General features: G+C 38.7%; 1 protein-coding gene across 1 annotated transcript; it reads left to right on the top strand.

Annotated features, from left to right (window-relative positions):
- The first annotated feature begins 16,986 nt into the window (after positions 1 to 16,986).
- LOC139625699 (uncharacterized) lies at positions 16,987 to 19,447 on the top strand. The gene is made up of 4 exons (XM_071485891.1): positions 16,987 to 17,867; positions 18,023 to 18,178; positions 18,309 to 18,404; positions 18,861 to 19,447. The coding sequence occupies exons 1-4, from the start codon at positions 17,148 to 17,150 to the stop codon at positions 19,167 to 19,169; spliced, it is 1,281 nt and encodes a 426-aa protein (XP_071341992.1). The 5' UTR covers positions 16,987 to 17,147; the 3' UTR covers positions 19,170 to 19,447.
- The last annotated feature ends 2,452 nt before the right edge of the window (positions 19,448 to 21,899 follow it).

Genomic DNA, 21,899 nt, shown 5'->3' with positions numbered 1-21,899 from the left:
GACTCGCTTTTGGAAACAGCCTCAAGTGGTCACTGGAGGAACTTCCATGTTGGCTTCATTTTCAGCCCTGGAGGTTTCCACTTGGTAGAAATACAGATTACATCTCCTGTAACCTCTAAATGCAGTTACTTGGTTGCTATATCATAAAGGCAGAAAACACCATAGTCCAAGGACAGTTTGTTGTATCGATTGCCTTTACAAGAGACTCGCTGTCCTAAAGGAAAGTGTGGAGCCTCTGAATTGACATTAAGCACAAAAGAGTGAAAGTGTAATTGAATGTATTTTACGGTGGTGTTATCTGTTTTCTCAAAAGTAAAGCCCTTTCATTTGGCTGTAATTTCTCTATTCATATACTAGGAATCAGCAATAGGCTTTACATCATGATGAAATCCCAGCTTTCAGTATTAGTGGTTTTATAGTCTCTCTTTGAAAAACACAGTTCTCCATCATACTGAACTGTCCTAGAGAATGTGAAAGACACATTCAAATGTTTAAATGGATGTAAACTTCATGCAAAACTATCAGATGTTCTATTGAAAGGAAAAGGCGAAGGCCTGACTGCCTTCACTGACTGCCTCATCGACCACAACAAGGAAACTACTGACAAGAGAAAGGCAGCTCCAGCCTGTGCAGACCTCACACTCTGCCTCTAGGGACTGAACAAAGCCGTGGCCTCCCTCCCATATCAACTGCACTGCCTGGACTGGGAACATAATCAGGAAGCAGAATAGAGAGACTGGAGGGATGAAGTCTATATGGAGGTAGGCAGTTACAATACAGATATTCTGAGTGAAGAGACTTGATGAATTAATACATTAAAAGCACATTTATGACATTACAAAAAAAATATGGAGAGTCTTTCTTTAAGTATTTTTGATGTAAAGCTTATGAAAAACTATTCATCTCAGGATGTTTATGTGTTTGAATATATAAAATCATTGTCAAACTATATCATCACAAAACCACACTAGGAGAAATAATTTACTGCCAGGGAACATTTTAAATATCTGAGAAATTAGCCATTTTGACATCGCACATTTTATCTCTCAAATCTTTGATAAACATGCTGATGCTATTTATGTACAGTAGAATGATTGGAAAAAACAAACTTCCTGTTCATTTTTGTTGATTTGTTCATCTTGCAGCTCTGGCTGCATTTCCAGTGAAATAAGCAGATTCCAAGAACCGCTTATGCCAAGATGGTAACGCTTAAAATTCTCATATCAGTTTTGAATTAATTTGCTTCTTTCATCCGTCAGGACCCATTGTGCCTTGTGTTAATGACTGACAGTGACAGCGGAAGCTCTCACCCACACAAATAATAATAATTAAAAAAAAGCCTAACAATAGCAGCAGCAGCAGGAAAATAGCACAACACCATGTTAGGGAAAGTGAAACATGAGGAGGCCTATTTCCAAGGTGATTTTCAATATATAATACAAAACACTCAGGCGGTGAAAGTGTTTTTATTTTAACATTAACACTTAAAAAAGAGGATGCCAGGCATTTAAAAAATGTACATTCACTACTTTAGTGTCTCGGGACTCAGTGCAGTGTCTGTGCACTTGCAGCGATCTTTCCAAAAGGTAGAAATCAAAGAGAAAACTTTAAATTTGTGCAGTTCATTGGGACGTGAAATGAGCTGCTGCACTGACAATGACAGGGTCACTCATTTTGTGGAGCCATAAGATGCCAGTTTGAGGTATGAAAAAAAAAATTCAACTTCATCTGGTCCTTTTATCTCCCCTCCATTCACCTTCATGGCGAATGTGATGTGATGACTCTCTTCAGGGGCTACCAGATCACGGTTGGTACGGCTACAGTGACATAAGGGCAGCACAATCCCATAATGTCCAGTGACAAGTCACAAATATTTCCAATGTGATCAAAAATTAAGTTTTAGTCATTCCTTTTTTTTCTGTTTTATTAGCATTTACTACTCTTTACACCTATGTCTTACCAGTGCTCAGCAAAACCTATTAATTATCTAATTCTTCACCAGGGTATTTGAAACTAGTGGTGTTAAAAAGATGTGATTCAATCATGAATATTTCCTGATTAAATTAATGGAATTGGCCAACATTGATGAAGTGGTCTCTGATCTGTGGAAGGGTCTTTTCACTTTCTTAGAATATATTGCTTGGTCATACTAATTCACTGGGCTGCAACTTTTTAAAATATCTAGCAGTGCTCTGGTAACAAAGGCCACAGTTTTGTAACTAACAGCAAAAACCAACATTAACATTTCCCCTGTAATTGGTTCAGTTGGATTTAACCTTGACCTAAAACTTCATCTGGAGGTGGAGGGCAATGATAGCTGAGGAAGCCTCCGTAGCCCCCGGCTTGTTGTGTCCACACTTTCTGAATGCAGACCTGAGCTGGAGATATTGTGTCTACTATAGGTTTGTGATCCTTTTGGTACAAAATGACACAAAGTTGTTGCTTTAAAAGCTAATTTTTTTGTCAGTTATTTCTCACTGACTTAAAAACCATAAAAAGAGGCAAGAAGTTTAAAAAAGTTTATCCTCCTCTGATCCTCAGCTGATACCCCATATTAATTCAAAAATATACCACATATTTTGTTATTATTTTGATGCTGTTTGATTTGATCCTGAAGCTACTACCACATCTTCATGCACTTGTGTACACACTCCACGACAAACTTCTATTCCTGTCCAAAATGGAAACCAAGATGCACAATCAAAATAACGGAACATGTTGCAAATGCATTTCTTGATTTATATCTAATTATTACATCATCAGTTTTAGTGGTGCTAAGAGCATTGCTGTGATTAAAATATATCGCTTGCTCATCAAGATAATGTAGCATAAATGTCATTTTCAGGCTGCAGTGTATGAAAAAACAAACAGCCTTGCTGACTCAATGCACTGGTGATTTTCTATATTTTGGCTTTAAAAGCAAAGAACACAATTTGGTTTGATTTGCCCTTAAATATATACATAAATACAACTGCTGAATTGTAATTAGCAGCTGAGCAGCTGTCCACAGGGGTACCACACAATGGAGAGGGTGTATATTTACAATATTCTTCGGAGCAGTGGACCATGGCTGTGCTCATTATACAGTGTCACGCTGCTGATACCATCACTGTAACCAGGGGCGAGGAAGGAGAGGGGGTGTCGCGCTGTGCTAATTCCACTTGTGTGAGTGAATGTACTGGTCGGCTCAAATGAAGGAACATTGCATTGATTTGTGCTGTGTGTATCTTACGGTCAGTTGCAAAGACATTGAGGTAATTGGTGACCATTCAAAAGAAAACAAGCCAGCCGGGTGGCCTATCTGGTCTCAGAAAGAAGAAGAAGAAGAAAAAAAAAACATAACAAGAAGTAATTGCTTGTAGTTTAAATTGCCCTCATATAGAGTACAGCCAAAGTTATTTCAACCTTCTCTCCAGTGTGGATTCCCCCTGTAAAGAAGTAAAAAAAAATTTCACTTTGGTATGGAAATGAAACACAAAATTACAGTAAAAAGGGAGGCATTCATCTCCTGAGGGCGGGGGTGGGCGGAGGGCTCAGGACAGGGGTGAAGCAGCAAAGCAGTTTAACCCCTCTCCAATTAGCTATGAAGTCCTTTGATTTTAATGCAGCGCTGCAGACCAGCAGTACAGTACATGTCCCTCAACCCTCATTATTCCACAGCCTAATTTTCTGACATAGCTCGCAGTATCTCCCCAGATATAACGCTGCTGTTAATTACCGCTGCCGAGCCGGAGATGAGTGGTCTGAAGGACGGAGGAAAGAGTGAGAGGGCTGGAGAACGGCGGGACCGAGGAGTCTGGAGAAGCAACTGGACTCGTGTTTTATTGAATCTGTGGTATAACTGCAATGAATCTGTGAAAAATGTATTGGCGTGCAAATCATTTAGACACCACCAAAGGGACTTTTGCAGTGGGAGTGTATGCAAATCAGGCCTCTGTTCCCAAAATAAGAGCACATAAGTTAGAAGATATTTCTTGTTCTACATTAATGGCCACCGGGGAGAGTGTCTCACCTGACTGCTGCTTAAAGGATGAGCGCTTCCAGTGCCTCTCTATGCACCTGAAGTCACAAAATATATTTCTTTTCTTTTCTGATGCAGAAGTCTTATTGTTAACTGGCACCTTACACGACATACCACATCAAAAAGCTCAAAACACAACGCGGTACAGTGACTTCTGGAGAAATCCTCAACCCAGTCCTTGTGATTCTATCAAGGTGACATTGCTCAAAAAAACATTTTTCCATCTTCATCTCCACTGTGCAGTTAAGTCCTTTGTGACAGCGGTGACTGGTGATCCCAGCACTCTTCTTGTGTTACTATAGTGTACAAGAGCACTGCTGAAAGGCAAAACACGGGGGTTTCATTATTTAAATCATAGGAATGAATAGACAAAGTAAAAGGGCAGGGCTAGGTGATGTCTAGCCCAAAGTTACTGAAAAGCTCATAAAATAAAAAACACCAAGAAAAGCATTCTTTCCCACACTTCTTATCTCATCTCTCCACTTCATAAAAGTGCCAAGTGCAGCTATTCCAGACCCCATCTAATAGACCATAACTCCATGCAATTAGGGACAACTTAAATGGGTGGCACTTTTCTGATAAGTGCATTGTTATAGGGTTATTACAGGATTATATTCAATTATTACAACAATGTAAGTGAAGACAGTTGTGCTGGATAAGTTCAAGCCATTATTTTGTAATTACAAAGGTCATAAAAACAGACAGATAACTGTGAAGAGCATAATGCAAAAAGACCAGAGTACACAAGAAATGACCTACAGTGTATCCTGGGATCGGTAACACTGCCTACTAATGACTAAATTTAACTCAAACCCATATTTAAATTTGCAGTATTATTCTATCAAATATGACCTATGTTTCCACTCAGCCCTCTTAACATTCACAGCTCTGTTTTCTTGCATTATGAAAAGTAAATGGATATTTCTGGCATCAAACAGTTTAATTATTCCCTATTCTCTCTGGTGCATTTGTGTGTAGAATAATTTCCTAATGATATATGACAGTGTTATGGTTTGGAGAGTATACTGTGATCTGCAGCCATATAAAACCACTGTGTATCATCACCCACTCTGTGTGAAATTAAGGTTCCTTCTGAGTATTCTACTTTTTTTAAGGAAGCAACCCTATATATAAAAAATAGTTTCTAGGAGACAGGGTTATGGAAAGACACTGCATCGTTTGCCAACCTAATGAAACCAATCTGTACTGAAAACTGTTTATAATTCGTATGACCTAAAAAATGATTTGAAATACCAACACCTGTTTCACTGACCTTAAGCGACTGCCCAAGCATAAACATCAAAAAATATTAATTATATTTTTGTTGCTGAGAGGATTATTGTATTTCAATGGTGAATACTATAGAAAAGAAAATGAAATATGATGTCAGTGAAAGCTTTGCACATATGATCTATATGAACCTCTCCAACCTTGCAGATACAGTCATTAAAAATGCGTCCTCATTATGTTGATGAGGCAACTACGTGTCCCTAAAAATGTATTTACATAGGCGTAGTCTCTAGGAAACAGGATTGAGGGAAGACACTGCAACATTTCCCAGCCTCATGAAACAAATGTATATTTTATCGAAGACCGGAAACTCTGTAAATGTGAACACGCCTCTGCTTCTGCAAATCTCAGTGTCTTGCCATTGCATTGTACAGGAGTAAGAAATAGTAAAAATAACAAAGAAAAAAACAATAATAGCCAAACTTTATATATATACATAGGAGAAGCTATTTTATTCAAAAGCTAGAGGCATCAGTAAAGGACTGTCGAGGCTCTCAAAGGAATATACCACAAAATACACGATTTAAATAGGCCATGCTTGAAGCAGATTTATCGAATCTGTGTGCTGTACAAAATCTATCTACACTACCTATCTATAAAAGCTTTTATTTTCCCGAGGCACAAAGAGTTCAGGAGGTCATTGCCTCCTCCAGATGAACATCAAGCCTTACTGGGTTTCCATCATCACGTGGAGACTCCCTGGGAAACCAGGATGAGACGGTGGAGGAATGACCTGTGAGTTTCATAGCTTTTGCCCCCTCTCTCCCCCTTACTCCCCCTCTCTGGTCAAAATACTCTGTCTTTCAATTCCCGTCCTCTCTAACCTGAAGCCACAGTGCCTCACCTGATGACATCGCCAGCTATGTAGCAGTTAGGAAACCCACAGATGACTACATAATATATTGTTTTCACTGCCTTGTTACCAGAGCTATTAGAATTATACATTAATTTAGCCAACTGCCCATAATGACCAGCCTCCCAGTGTAAAGGTTTTCAAGGCTAAAATGGCTGTGAAGAAGGTAAAGCCTGTAAATGTACAGTGGGCGTGTGAGCAAAAGAAAAGGTGAGCTCAAAGTGGCAAGGTTACACGTTTCCAATATCTATGAGAGGCCTGTCCATTTATGTGATATTGAGTTTTTACCGTGAGGCCCATTTGCGTCCTGTTCCACTGCTCATTTTATCTGATTTACTAGGCTGTGTGTGTGCTATGGCATCTATTCATCTGTGTTTAACATCTCCAGGGCCACGGGTTCACCTGCCTCCCCATGTTCCCACCGGAGCTTATTAACCGTTGTCGCTAACAGGAGCACTCCTAGTTAATTACATAAATGGATATGTGTACGCCAAAATGTAGCACATCCTGGTTTTATCTCCTAAATCATTTCACATAAATCTGACTTGATGTCCCCCAAGTAACGGCTCCCAAAGATGATTGCACAGTTCACTCCTGCTTCTTTCAGGTTATTTTCTTCGACTGGACTCATTTTCTAAGCTCACATACTGTTGTATGGAGCCCTGAACCTGACAATTTATGTAGTAAAAGTTCATCCAACAAATCAAAAAAAAAAACATACATCGTTAATACAACATTAATTGATAAAATCAGTTATATCTATTTTTCACTGTAGCTCATTTTATTTTCAGCTCCTACATTTTCCTGCTTCTTGGGCCAATGTTTCAGAAAACAGAAAACACTAATGGATAAACGGTAGCTAAAGCATCTTAGCCGGCAAACTTATGCTAACATTGTTAGTGAGCTATTGCTACTTGGAGGTTCACATACATTTATACAGTACCTTCACCGCACTGTCTTCATTCTTAAGTGCATGTCTTTTGCTTTCAGGGACCACGATTAAAATAAATTTTGTAAAACAGTGTGAGTGAAACATCCGTGGGGCAGTTGATGAGCAGCTTGCTGGAAACTCTTGATATTAGCCTACTATTTAGAGGTGAATTTGTATGCAACACACAGCCTTGAACTGCATATCTTTTTTAACCACACTCCACCTTTAGAGAGACATCTGTCAGCTGTCGTAATACATATTCCTGTGAGAAACAGCAGCAAGCAGCAATGATCATCTTAACGGAGGCTATGCACAATGTTAGCATCACAGGTAAAGAGAAGTGTGTCCAATGACAGCATGGGTTACACTTCATATCAGCGTGAACAGGTAGACCTTCGTGGAGACTTATAAGCATAACAATATAATACATTTTTCATCCGTTTGCTGCTGTCAGCTGTCACCGATTCCTAAACTGCAACTCTAAACACACATCAAACACAGAGCCTGAGAAATATTCATTAAACAGACCCAAACACACAGTAACAGTGTGAGCTGTCTTAACTCAAAACTGGTGTTTATTCCTCCACTTTCAGAGTATACCATCTACAGCCTACCATCAAATCCAGAGCTCTGACCTGATCGCTGGAGCTAACAGCTCATTCTGCTCTTTGAGCTAACAGCCAGGTTTCCTTCTTGAGATGATGAACATTTTTCCACTCATTACTTCAGCCATTCATGCAACTGTAGGCACAAAATCAACTTTTCACGTTGGTCTCCTCTCAGTTTTCTGCTCCATGCACCTCTTGCTGAAGCCACTTGGACACAGATCTATAATCATTTGTAACAGTAGCTGAAGCAATGTAGCTGGCAAGCCAACATTGTGTCAGTTTCAGGGCTCCATTTTGCAGTAAACAACTTAGTAGAAAGTATGTCATCTTGTTAATTCAAAAATATTCCATTTTACAGTTTACATTAAACATTATGGGTTTAAGGTGGATTTCGGTGTAGTTAAAGTACCTTTGAGTGCGATCCAACAGTACTAATGTCATTTAAAGTGCCGGGTCTAAAATCCCCACTCGATATGCACCACAGAAATCTGATGAATGGAAGGGCTTAGATAAAACCAACATTTCATAGACAGTGCTTGATCGCTCTCTGAAGTCGCCTGATGCAACCTGCTTTACAATACACACAACGAACAAGTGAAAAGACAGATGAACAGATTCGCAAGAGCGCACTGAGCCGGCTGCAGCCGTGAATCATCGTTTCCAGAGGCCGATCCATCACAGAAAATGAAAACTTAAAAAGGTAAAAGATTTCTCACCTAAAGCACTAAGGAATTAAGGTCTCTTAATTCAGGGAATTCTGTTTGAATATGTGTGTGTGTTTATCTGTTTGCCACTGCATTTGGCTTGGCTCATTTCTAGAGGGACCTATCCAAAGCCCATGACAGCATGCAAAGTGACCAATAGTGAGACAGTTATTAATATTTTCTTTTATGTTCAAGACAAGAAAACTCCCACTTCCCTCTTACCCTGAAATAATGAAATGCGCAACCTGCAATAATTATAATTATTATAAATATGCTGACAAAACCCTTTGATGCTTAATAATATGTGTTGCTAAAAAGTATAAATAGAAGTCACAGGAGATGGCATTGTGAAGCAGCTTCTTTAATTTCACTAAAAGTCACACTTGCTTTCGAGGTAAGAGACATGGAAGGAGCTAAAAATATCTTTATTTTGTGTTGCCAATGAAAATACGTGCAGTTTTTTAAGAAAACAAGAAAACTGATTGTGTAAACACACTTCCCATGAGCTTAGAATTTTCAGACAAAGAGACAGAAGGTTGAAGGTGAAGGATGCTTAATAAATTCTCACTAAATCAAAGCTGTGGTAAACAAAAACTGAGGTTTCCACCCACTTTTTCCAAATCAAGACCCTTAATTGGCCTACTGCTGGGCCTGTGTAGGTTTCCAAAGTTCACTCTTTCTAACCTTGTAGGCAAAAATCAATTATTTTCTTTCAGCCCTGAGGCGCTTAATACGTCCTGCACCTCCCTGCAATCAGCAGCTGCATCTGGCTGGTTTTCATAACCAAAAAAAAAGTGTCCAAATAAATTGAGTGAACTCTGTACATTTGACAAGTAGCCAAGGTTGAGACCTGAAGCACCAAGGACCAAGCATGTGGGAGGGGTACAGGATGGAAAACAAACACAGCTGTTCGTGACCAAGGTTTCAGAAGAAAGAAAGAAAATCCACTGGGAGGGAAATGGTTATGGTTGGTGTTCATGGTCCTTTTTCTTATTTAGCTTAATAAAAAATAAAATCCATCCATGAATTTGAAGACGATGTTATTAGACAGTCTGCCAACTGGGCAAGATGACCGGCTCATGTTTGTCGTCCGCTCTGTTTCACCACTTATATCAGACTGCGGGGTTACTCATGTGGAAGTCTCGGCTGCCTTATTCACTTTAGGCCTCACCGGCTCAACTATTAATGTAATATAATATTAATTTAACATTAACATTAACATACACAATAAACTGCATCAGCCCGGGTATCAAATCACCCTGTGGTGCTTGAATCGAAGCACCTCATGCTCATCTTGCATTGTACTCTCCCTCACTATCATGTACGTGTTATTCACATGTCACATGTGGTGCAAACATTCAAGCAGGTGCAAAGAGTTTCCTGAATAAAGGACAGAGAGCAGAGCTAAATACAGTTCATGGGGCTGAGAACAGAGATTGTCGAGGAGGGTGGGTTCAGTGTGTTTAAACACAACACACATAGCAAAAAGTAAGCAAAAATAGCTGCCTTTTCGTGGCGCTGTTATTTAATATTTAGAGCCACTTGATGCTTTCCACCTCAAAGAACGCATCTATTTATTATTTCATATGCACCGAGGAGAGGAAATTGAACCCACAGATGCATGTTTCCGATCTCAGAACAATATAACCACTACATTTTCTTGTCCAGGTGCTTCAAATGGAAAAGCACAAATCAAACACTTTTAAAAACAATAGCCCCCTATGGGAAAAATTTGACATCTAAATTCTTAATTTGCAGCTTTGTATCATGTCACAGACTTAATGTCTTTCTTTGTAATTGTGAGTTTGCTGTTGCCAAAGAAAAGCAGTGATCCACCTAAGCCCTGGAGATTTTCTATCAGCCGCTGACAGACTGTGTTGTCAGTCTGATGAGATTTTCACCAATAAAGTAATAAAAATACAACAATTTTATATCAAAACACAAAAAACTGCAGTTCCTTGCTGTGTTAATTGCTGAGTACGGATCGATGGCTTGATATGAAAGTGACTTCCCCAGGTTCTTCTCCTAAATGTCACCTGGATTGTCTTGTTTGCGGATGTGGTGGATTTTTTGTACATCTACCAGAAGCAAAAGCCCCACCAAATCCTTATCTGATCAAGGCTTCAAAAGCCTCATGGGCTGATATAAAGGAAATTCTGCTCCTGACACAGCGAACGGCTCCTTTGCAGTCTCCCGTCTTCATTCAGACTTCGCTGCCAATGCGTTTTGGGAGGCTTGGCATTTGCAGTTAACACCTGAAGGAATCTAATTAACAAGGGAGCGGAGTGTTTAATCACGTTCTACGAGCTCCCAGTGCACCCTGTACTTCATATATTAAAAGTATTATGATTTTAAATAAAGCCATCATTCACTGTCATGGCTCAGGCATTCTGTGCACACTGAAGGTCTAATCTTCCAGTTTGAAGATTTCTCACAGTGAGCTTGTGGTAGTATTTTAACTGAAGGCCAAATACATATTTATTAGTGTCCAAAGCTCTGCAGGGTAAAAACTAAGGAACTATTTACTGCTGGTGGAAGGATACAGTTATTACTCATGCATTTAATCAAATATAATTTTGAGGTACTTTATAGGTTCTGTAAATGAGTTTTTAACAATAATACAGCAGTAAACAGCTATTTTTGACGGTGCCGCAGATGGCTGCCTCGGTGTGTTGGTGCGCATTGTTTTTCTTATTTTGTCAGTTAATTCAGTTTTTTGCTGTGGTACCCGGAGCTCTGTCACCAGAGAAGAGCTCATGAACATCAGGGAAACAACTCAAATGGATTTATTTCAGCATGGCTAGAAAGCCCCACTGTCACTGACCCAACCACTCCTCCACAGAACTGTTACACATTTGCACAGTCATTTTGCACAGTGTACATATTCATTCTATTTATATTTAAGTGATACTGACCTGCAGTACTTGCTTTTTCTCACCTTTGTTTATACTTTTTTCCCTCTTACTATGTTTACTGTCCTGCACTATACACTAAAACAAATTCCTTGTGTGTGAAAACCTACTTGGCAATAAAACTGATTCTGATTCTGAGATTCTGACTCTTATTTCTCTGTAAAGATACAGTATAGTGGAGTAATGGTGTCCTGAGCATAGAATGAAGTAACACATCATCTGTGTGAGTTGTAATCTGAGTTTCTCTGTTTTTGATTTGGGGAACCAGTCTGAGAAAATGGGATGTTTGTGTGTTTGAGTCCCTCCTGTTAAAGCGTTGGCCTTCCCCATATTTAAACACACAGGCACTGCCCACATGCGAGCTGACACAGTGTGGTATGCAGGCTGCAGGTGAAAACGTCAGCATTCAGGCAACCTTCCAGAATTTCCTTTCCAGGTCAGGAACCACTGGGAAAAACATCCCACAGTAACAATCACATTCAACTCAATAAGGCACAACATGCAACAAGCACAAATGTTACTTACACATAGATCCATCAGTACTGCCAATTTAATAATGTAAGATTTAATTATATATCAGTCACAACTGCTACTTTTACTTTTTATACTTTAAGTATGTTTTGCTGATAATGCCTCTGTTCCTTCACTGAAGTAGTATCATGAAGGCAGGACATCTTGGTAATCCTTTTTTTTTTTTTTTTTTTTTTTTTTACATATCTGCATGGACCATGTTGTTGCATATAATTATAAAAAAAAATAGCAGATTGAATTTAGATATACATTATATGCTGTGTCCATCAATTACATGCATGCGCTGGTTGCATCATTATATTTGATTAGTCAGTTTACTCTCTCCCACACTTGTACCATATGTCTAATAATCGCAGTTACATCGGTTCCAGAGTTGTAGTTATACAACCGACACCCATGCACACATCTTCTGCTATTGGATCTGCTGCACAGATGCATGATTTGCTTCCAGATTTTGTCTAATCAGTGATGCATCTGAATTAAATGTGGCACATAGCTGCTGAGAGTATTGAGGATTTCTGCTCATATATAAAACCTGCTGGTGTAGCCTTCCATCTGTAAACACATAGATTTAAATTACCAGGAGTACTAAAAAAAGGCATAAAAGCTATTAATAGTGATCAATATGGCTGGTGCAGATGCAGTTTGAACCCTAGAAAGGGAATAAAAAAATGTGGGGGGATTTTGCTCATTTTGTCCTTATTTTCTTGCCAGATGTGCACAAATTGTTATGGGATGCTCTCAACATGCTGTATACAGGATACCATTTGGTAGATTATGTGATCCAAATGTTAAATTTTAATTGGTGCCTGTACATGAGGAAGACCGCAAATGGAGAAAAACAGAAACATAGGGTTATCTGGTCACTTGGTCCCTCGATTATTTGTGATTGGCAGCAGATTTATGTTGCAATTGTGCAACAGATACCCACTACTGAGAAATAAATGCATGAAAGAATACTCTGAAGGAAAGGTTTATCTTAATTTGCCAAACTCTAACTGTGCAAATTTGTAGTAAGAACAAAGAGAAGTTGTTGCCACTATACAGCTGGATGTTCTGCAGTAGTTGCTCTGGAAAAAATAAAGACAAAAACTAATCAAAACAAATGCCATGCATTAGTTACAAGTGCCCAGGCCTTGGCGGGTATGCAGGATGTTACAGACCAGTGACTTCCTCATTTAAATTATGACCAGCAAAAACCAACAACACAAGACAGGACCAAAACCAAGACTTATCAGGCCACAGTCCAAGGAAAAACAATTCACAAAACTTCACAATATACTGTTCTAACTCTTCCTAACTACAGCAATGCTATTTTCTTGTTATTGTGACTAATATCACTGCAGATCTGATTAACCTAGAATTAGTGGTAACCATGGGAAGTTATATATTTCTGCCCATAAGGTGGTTGTTAACCCAAAGCCACTATCAATGTTGCATGAAACAATGTGACAGTGGGCTGCACACGTCTCTGCAAGAAATAGAAATTGGTTGAAAAAAAAAAAGCAGACTTGAAGTAAAGCACTACAATTTCACACAATTCTAAGGGTAAGTGATTTAGTGACTTTCAGCCCGTCTTACTTTAATCACTTTAAAAATGAAGCTGATTAACAGTGGTGGTAGGAGGCACATAGTGCAGCATATCTCTCTCCCTGCACAGTCTATTCTTTGATGTTGTTGTTTTTGTATGTTGCACCGCCCCATCATTTGAATATCACACAGAGAGGGGGCTCCTACTCGGCCACTTGCTGCGCCTTTGTTGCCGTGATTAAAGCAGGTGTCGCGCAGGGTTGTGTTTGTTAATGACAGTTTGCATTTAAATAGCTGTCACTCGACTGTCAAGGGGAGTAGAGGAGGGGAAAATGTTTGTTTCCGGGCCTCCAATGTACTCAGAATGCATCTCTTTTACATAAGCTTAACCTAGCTTTGCAAATGAGCAGGCGAAGTTTTGCACGAGTGTACCTGTAAAGACTCTCCACTCATGTCGGCAAGTGATGAAAGCCCAAACTTTAAAAGCGAGAGAAAGTGCAAGCTAACCCAGTTGGAAGTGTTGACTTGTAAGTGTTTGTTTACAGATCTGAATATTTTTTATTCATGCAATTTCTGTTGCAAAATCTGAAATAAGGGGCAAAGAGAAGAGCCTTGAGATTTGAGGGACAACCAGGTTTGGATTCCTACATGAGCCTTTTTTTCCCATTCACAGCTGCAAGCAAAAATAAGAGTTTCATGGCCTTCAAAAACAAAAACAAATATCACTGTTTTCCGATCCTTGAGCGGGATAATATTGTCACTGCTATGGTTAAGATTTGTTCAGGCTTAGGTACAAATGAAACAATGGTTAAAATTAGGACTAAATTGTGCTTTAGGTTAAAAATTGGTTAAGGTTAGGAAGAATTATGGTCATGGTTAAAAGAAACTGAGCAGCTTGTGCCGCACAGCATTTTGATAATACGGCAAGATCTCATTGCCGTGTAACAAACAAGTCATAATTCACACAGCCTCCATATTGAATATAGTTCATTTAGATATCTCACCAAATGACAAATGCTGCTGTTTTTCTTGAGAGGACAGTCTCTCTCTTTTAGGAAGACACTGGACATTTAAAGCAGCATCAATTGTTTTTTGGGGTTTTTTTTTGACCACTTCAGGGCAATGTAACAAGCTAAAAGCACAGCACTGGCATATTATTATACAATGCCAAAGCTAATGTGTTTGCTGGTTTCACCACTCTGGAGACACGGAGTAACATTAGCACATCTCTCTCCTTTTAGCTCTGTTTTACACTCTAAAAAGTCATTCAAGGCCTTCGTATATATCACAATAATAAAAAAGTATATTATCTTAATAAAATCTCTGAAAATCACAAAACTGATTATTTGAGTTGCGCATATCAAAATAAATGCTTAAAAATCCAACAGTTAATTTTGCTTTATATTTACATCCATTATTTAAGTTTATTTCACAAAAGAAATTAGTATTTGACAAACAAATTATAATTTTAAGATATCCATAATATTTTCAGTAAATACCAGTCAAAATATTTGAGTATGGAGCAATTATACCAATCGGTTTCAAGAACTTTAATTATTACTCACTCTAACTCAATAGTCTTAACCTTTAACAACAGCTTAAAAAAAATGAGTAGTTTTTGCGCTCAAAGAGAGTGGAATCATGGGATATCTACCTGGCTTTTTGCAACAACAGAGGCAAGCAACGGTTGGAGACACTGCGGTTAAACTTGGAGGACTCCATAAGACGGTAAGTAGAGCACAATTTAATGAAATAGCGACCCTGTCTTCCTGCACATAAACGTTATTGTTTTGTTTTTTTAAATACTGTCACCACTATGCTGTTGTACATTAGCTAACTTCGTTAACAGTAGCCACCAAATTGCTCAGCTAACACACGGTTCATTCAGCTAACACACAGTTTATACAGCTAACGTCACCAAAAATGGGTGTAAAATGACTAATTTATTCGTATTTTAGCGCTACACAACATGCTCAGACATGATATGCGACAGTTAGTGTTGCGCAGAAGCAGAGAGCACTGCTGATAACGGCAGAAAATACCGTTAAAACTATCATCAAACCGACTTCACTGGCAGTAGCACGAGGTTACAACATAGATTTGTTTACATATAGCCTATATAATTATTTTTTTAACTAAACAGGTAGGGTCCATCTGTAGTTGAGGTGAGGTAGTGCGTTGTAGTGCAAATACAAAAAAGTGATGTCAAACGCTGGGGTGGAGGCAGGGGTGGTGAGGTTAGTCTGTGGCAGGGGGCAGAGGAGAGATGGTGTGCATAATGGGGGACGGGGCTCCAGCTCTTCTCAGTTTACGGAGAAAGTACAGGCGCTGTTGGACTTTTTTGGCCAGTGGTGCAGTGTTGTGGCTCCAGGACAGGTCTTCAGAGATGTGCACACCCAGGAACTTGGTGCTGCTCACCCTCTCAGTTCTCCATGCGTATGTAGCTATAGTTCAGGTACATAACTTACGTTAGCAGTTAACGTCAATGTTTAGGAATAACATGGCCTACTTATCACAATTATATACAGTGGCTGATTGCCAAATGTCACTTTTATCATCTTACTGATGTTTTACTAACGAGAACATCTTTTGTTTTCTTGTCCTGACATAAGCTAGTAATAAGCAAGTTTCATTTATGTTAGCTTAAGAGATACATCAAATTCAACACTTTCATAACAGTTAAATAATATAAAACAACTTCTTACTTGTGAAATGTTATTCCGTGTTTGTTAGTTTCGGCATTTCTTTGATTGGAACAGCCATATGCCGCACTAAAGTCTGGCATTTTGCCAAAAACACAGCTGTCAGACCGGGTCTGACGTCTAACGGCTTGTCAGAAACCCCGTCCCAAGATGGCGGCCGCGTTGACGTGCCTGACAAGCCCGAATGCGGCATCTGTGTGTATATATCTATGATGAACTAACGACCGGAGTTTCACTCAGCAGTACGTGAGTGCGCATGCGCGTCCACTTCCGAAACACAATGGTTGCTATGGGGATCGGTGCGTTTGATTTAATGCACTGGGCCGTTTTCCAATACCTGTAATATTCTCAGCTGTCAGGATTTTTTGTGATATTTTTGTGAACACTTGATGATACCTAGAGCAAGTAAAGGTAGAATTTTTCTGTCAAGCATGTTAAAAATTTGAATGTCTGCTTTACAGCACCAACACTGCTAATGGAGAGACTGTGAACGAAGACATAACATCAGACAAGGTAAATGGCATCTATTTATAATGTACAGAAGGATTAGGTGTTTAAATTTTGAAAAAATTGACCTTTCTTTTTCCCTATATTGCATGAAACCTAAACTAAATTAATAAATAATAATTTTAAGAAATAATTTTATCTTCTTTTTAGTGTATATTTTCCATTATAGTTGTAAATATAATTTACATCAGTGTGTAAATGAAAACATTTCATATCATTTTAATAGATTTGCATGATAAAACATATTGGTCCAAAAACTATGTACATGAATGGAAATAGTATTAAATCAGTCTTTTTGCTCCGTAACACTGTTTATCATCCTTTTTAAGGTGGCGGCTCATGGGCTGGCAATGTAAGCTCTGCACATTTGAGGATTCTTCAAAAGGGGAGCTTGGACTCACTGAGGATTTTGCCCTACATTACTTCGATGAGGACTTCGGTGATTACTTCACTCTCCATTCCACCAACCAAATTAAACACAAAGGGACAATCAAAGTTGTGATTATTCCATCTGTAGTTCTTACATTGACTGCTTTGACTGAAAACCAGACAGATGTAATGAATGACAGTTCAAGCTCTACTACAACAGCAGATTCAGTGTCTTCACAAGACACAATTATCGTATCTCCACATGGAAGCCCTCAGACGACATCGTGGCCAAATGAAATCGACATTCCACTTTTCTCTGTGGCAACAGAGGCAGTACTGAGGAATGCCAATGAAGAGTTTGCCAGAGATGGTACTGTGCTTAACAATTCTCGAATCCGATCTGAAATCATGGAAAAATTAGCTGACGATATGTACAGCTACACACCCTACCCCACGGGCCTTCAGATCGGTGAGGTGGCAGAGGCTTTAGTCAGAAAACATCCATGCCTGACAGAGCTAGGCAGTCGTAATGGCTGGCTGGGATGGATGTATAGCCTCAAATACAAGATGGGAAATTACAGGTCGAAGCTCCGAAACCTTGGATTTCCTGAGGTTGCCTGCAACTCACTTAAGAACAAGCACCCGGATGACAAGTTTGCTGCAAAGAATATAAAGAAAGCGCGGAAAGGAGAAGTGGTGTTTCTCCCACACTATCCTGCAGGAGACAGTAAGGAACAACAAGAGCTGGACCGAAACCAACTTATCGCTGAATCAAAGAAGAGAAACAGCACAGTGATCAAGGACTTGATGTGCAGAACTTTTGCACATAGGAGACATGATGTTGTCCGCCTACAGATGAGCATCACTGACATCAAGCACAGATGGCCCACCTTGTTTGATGTCTCGCAAGTGAGTAATTGAAATTGTGACTGTACATCCTATTAAAAATGATAATGGAACAGTCTTGCATCCTATCCATCTCAGTGTGGACTTAAGCTTTTGCTGAATGACAATAGATGAGTCACCAGTTCTTTTTTCTCTTTTCTCATCTCCCTCTCTTTCAGGTTAGCGCAGAGTTTCAGAGGATCACCACACTGAATCTTGAGCCAAAATTCATGGAAATGTTGGACTTCTATACACCTAAACTGCTGTCCTTGTTTCAAGCGAAGAAAGGTGCTGCAGGAGAGAGACATCGGGCACAAATGAGTGTTCTACTTCAGGTATTAAAATTTATCCTCCACCAATTCAATTCAATTTGTTTTATTCTTACATCACTACACTCCAACTCCAGGTAATTTTTTTTCTATTGAAAGGTTTGACATTAAAGTTGAAAGACTTTCTGTTCTGCAGAGTGGAATCCCCATTCAACAGACACGTGAGGTTGTCATCCGATGTCTCATCGACCATCTGGGAGAAGATGCCAGTGCCTTGTTCAAGGACTTTGAGGTTAGTATAATACTGTAGTTTTTGTTTTTAACAATGTAATCATGGGTGACCATAGAGTTGCTGCAGTACAGTTTGTTTTTTCCTCACCGCACACAAAGAAGAAGCTGCTTTTCATATAGTATAAAGCATCTGTGGACATCAGATACTGTACGAGTCACCAACATTCATTTATAGATCGATGCTGATTGATTTCACTGTCTGTCCTGCTTTAAATACATCAAATGTTATTTTCTGTGTCAATTTTGTTTGGAGAGAGAAATAAATTATATGGAAGCATTAATTAGTTATTTTGTCTGTTTTTAAAAAGAGATCAAAAACAAATTTGGGACCACCACAGTTCAGTTTGTCCACTGTATGTCCTGCTATGCTCTTTTATGTTAGTAGGTGGTATTTGACTTGTGACATGCAGGTTGAAAGTGAGCTCTAAACACTTTTTTTTCTTTACAATGTCTGCAGGATGCTGCTGATGGATCTGCCAGTGTTCAAGAGGAGCTGGCAGAGGAGGTCATGAAGATTTACCTGCTGCGAAACCAAGATGGGTCAGTCGATGTCGGGATTGTGATTGAGGGCAACATTGTCCTCAGCAGTCTTGGGGATCTTAGCAGAGCCTGCTGCTATCTGTTGGGATTGACCTACGCGTTATATCTGCGATACCCCAAGAACCTCAAATGCAGTTTTGAGGTATTCCAGAAAGTCCTGCTGGAGCTGGATTCTGGAAACCTTTCCAACAAGGTTCAGAGACTGAAGAATTACCTCTGTGTGTAGTTGCTGGCTACTGTTCAGCAAGATGCTCTCTTAGTGAGGGATTTTTTCATTGGCAAGTCTAAAGTTAAGCTGATGTACTGTTGTCTTAATGTTTACATAACAGTTGAGGTTACCATGCATAGTTAAATTGCATGTTGGACTGGTATTGTTTGCTTTTGTGGAACTTTAATGTGAAATATCACTGTTTATAAGTGCATTTCAGGAGGATGCAAAATGTTGCTCTTGGTGCATTTTAGACAGATGCAAAATGTTGTTCTGAGAGGGAGAGAGAGAGAGAGAGAGAGAGAGAGAAAAATAAACCATGTTGAAAGTTAAACTAGATAATATACCATGAGTTGTAATGCAAGTTGAGATTTCCATTAATGCCAAACAGATTCTGTTAAATGGCATTTTATGCATTATGTGGTGACTTAAATTGAAAGGCCAATTGTTCTTTGTGCATTTCACCCAGTTTTGAGAGACCCCTTATCAATTCAGCTTTTTTACAGCATGGAGATTTTTACATGTCATGTTTGCAAAGATAAGCTGTGGATTTAAACTTGATGTTTTATATTGGTCAAATCAGACAAATAAATGTTTAATTAAAAATGTTGATGTGTGTAGAATTGCTTTATGTTTATTATTTTGTTTCATATATTGACCTGAAGTACTCCTACTAGATTAAAGCGTAAACACATTTAAAAAAATTAAGTAAATGTAACATATTTATTCTGATATTTGATAGTCCAGTATGAATTACATTATGTTAAAAACATTAAGTAAGTGTAGCAGATTTGTTTTGTTAAATAATAATCTCATTTTCAGTTGCATCTACCTAACATTTTAATTATATCTACTCATTTTTTTGAGTGGTTTGAACTTAGGGTTACTATTGCATAGACTTAAAATTTTAATTATATCAGCTCAATTTTATATTTCATGGTACTCAATGTAGTTGTTCAGATCTGCTTAATTTTTTAAATTACATTTACTTAATTCATAATGTAAATCTAAATGATTTAACAGCTTTCAAATTTACTCAATATTTTTAAGTGTAAAATGTTACACAGATTAAATTGAGTAGAGCATAGTTAAAGTTTTTAGAGTGTAGTCTCTACCAACTGAGGGAAGTGTCTCTTTAGCTGCTAAATGCTACACTGTGTTCACTAGCCGGCAGCTCGGAGGTTGATGAGAGCAGCAAGAGTGAACCAAAACAGCAGAGGTGTAAAATCAAAACAATGAATTAAAAGAAATTTCATAAAAAATAAGTGAAATAGCAGAGTTGGCTGATAATGAATGTGAAATTTTCATTACGAGTGACATCTTTAACATTAGCCTACACAAAGTCCTTTGATGCAGTGTTGTTATAAAATCTTGATGAGTGCAGCTTTAAGAAACATATGTAGCTTAGTATCTTTAAAGTTTGCCATTTATTGTGCGCTCTGCATTTTATTTTACACTGCTAAATCATAAAAGCACAAAACAGATTTCTAACATTATTTTATTACAGTTACATTTACAGCAAAACCCTGTAGCTACTTTGGTTTTATTAATCATTAAGACATTCTGCAGACAACTTTTATATTTGCAGCAGTCACACAATTCTGTATTTTACAAGAACTTTGGAAGCCCTGTGATTTAATGTGCTGGGTATGTGCCATGTTTCTTAAAGTTCCCCTGCATTTTAATACAGTGTCTGAAAACAGAGCGTGGCCCACAGAGACTGCATCATGCCACAGTGTAGCATCATTTCAGAGGAAAGTGACAACCAGGAGGCAAACATGACATTTTCTCTGCACTAAAACTGGTGATGTTGCTGTATATAGTGTACTTTACAGGCCCCTGCAAGAGCGTGGTATCAAGTCATGAAGGCAAAATGGCAACTAAAAATCAAAAGAGATGCCTCGCTGAAGTATTAACTCTAATCAAGGCGAGGACCCATATGTCAAGAACAATTGCATCGTCCTTGAAAAGCAAATTCCTCTTTACAATAATGGCCCCACAATTGCTCTGTTTGATTGTTTAGCTGCCCTTGATGGGTCAGCAACAAACACTCAGTCATTCGTGAGCCACTTTCATCATAACAAAGTTGGCGAAACAAAGTGGAGGCGGGAAAATTGCCTTCTGGAAGTAATTAGCCATAATCATGCTGTTCTCTTGCTATTGGTGGCATTAGCTTACCTTCGCTCTTAATCACTGTTTGTTTATAAGCACTCAAGGGTCTTAAAAATTTAAATATAAGCACAGGATTGAAACTTCAGAGGTGGCTTTTATGGATATGTATGGGACATTTTCAAGCAACAGAACAGAGGGCTGTGAAATGACTTTTGGCAGAAACTGGCGCACTTTTATTTACATTAGCATTGCTACTAGCTAAAAACAGCTAACTTTTTTGTCATTGACATGAAAAATAACAGATTGCCTTTCCATGTGTGCTTCCCTTTCATGTCAGTTAACGGTAAATAGTTGGGTATCTGCCTCTATCCATTGTTTGACAAATATGTACTGAGTCTAAATCTAATTCTGTTTATTAGAACCGAGAAACCAGGCTGCTCATTACACTTGCCTATTGATCGCCTCATCCTGAGAGAAGGGAGATTAGCGGTCAACTTTCAACACCTCAATCAATAATCATCTCCTTAATTGGGTATTAGCAACAAGAAAGTGGACTCACTTGTCACACAAACAAGGAAAGGAAGGCTAAAATCTAGCATTTCAAGACAGCTGGGTTTTGGCTGTTATTCATGCGAA

The sequence above is a fragment of the Trachinotus anak genome, unplaced genomic scaffold, assembly GCF_046630095.1.
Source record: "Trachinotus anak isolate AG129_WGS33_773 ecotype Australia unplaced genomic scaffold, CSIRO_AGI_Tana_v1 ptg000009l, whole genome shotgun sequence".
Taxonomy (NCBI): Eukaryota; Metazoa; Chordata; class Actinopteri; order Carangiformes; family Carangidae; genus Trachinotus; species Trachinotus anak.
This window is presented reverse-complemented; position numbering and strand designations above follow the sequence as displayed.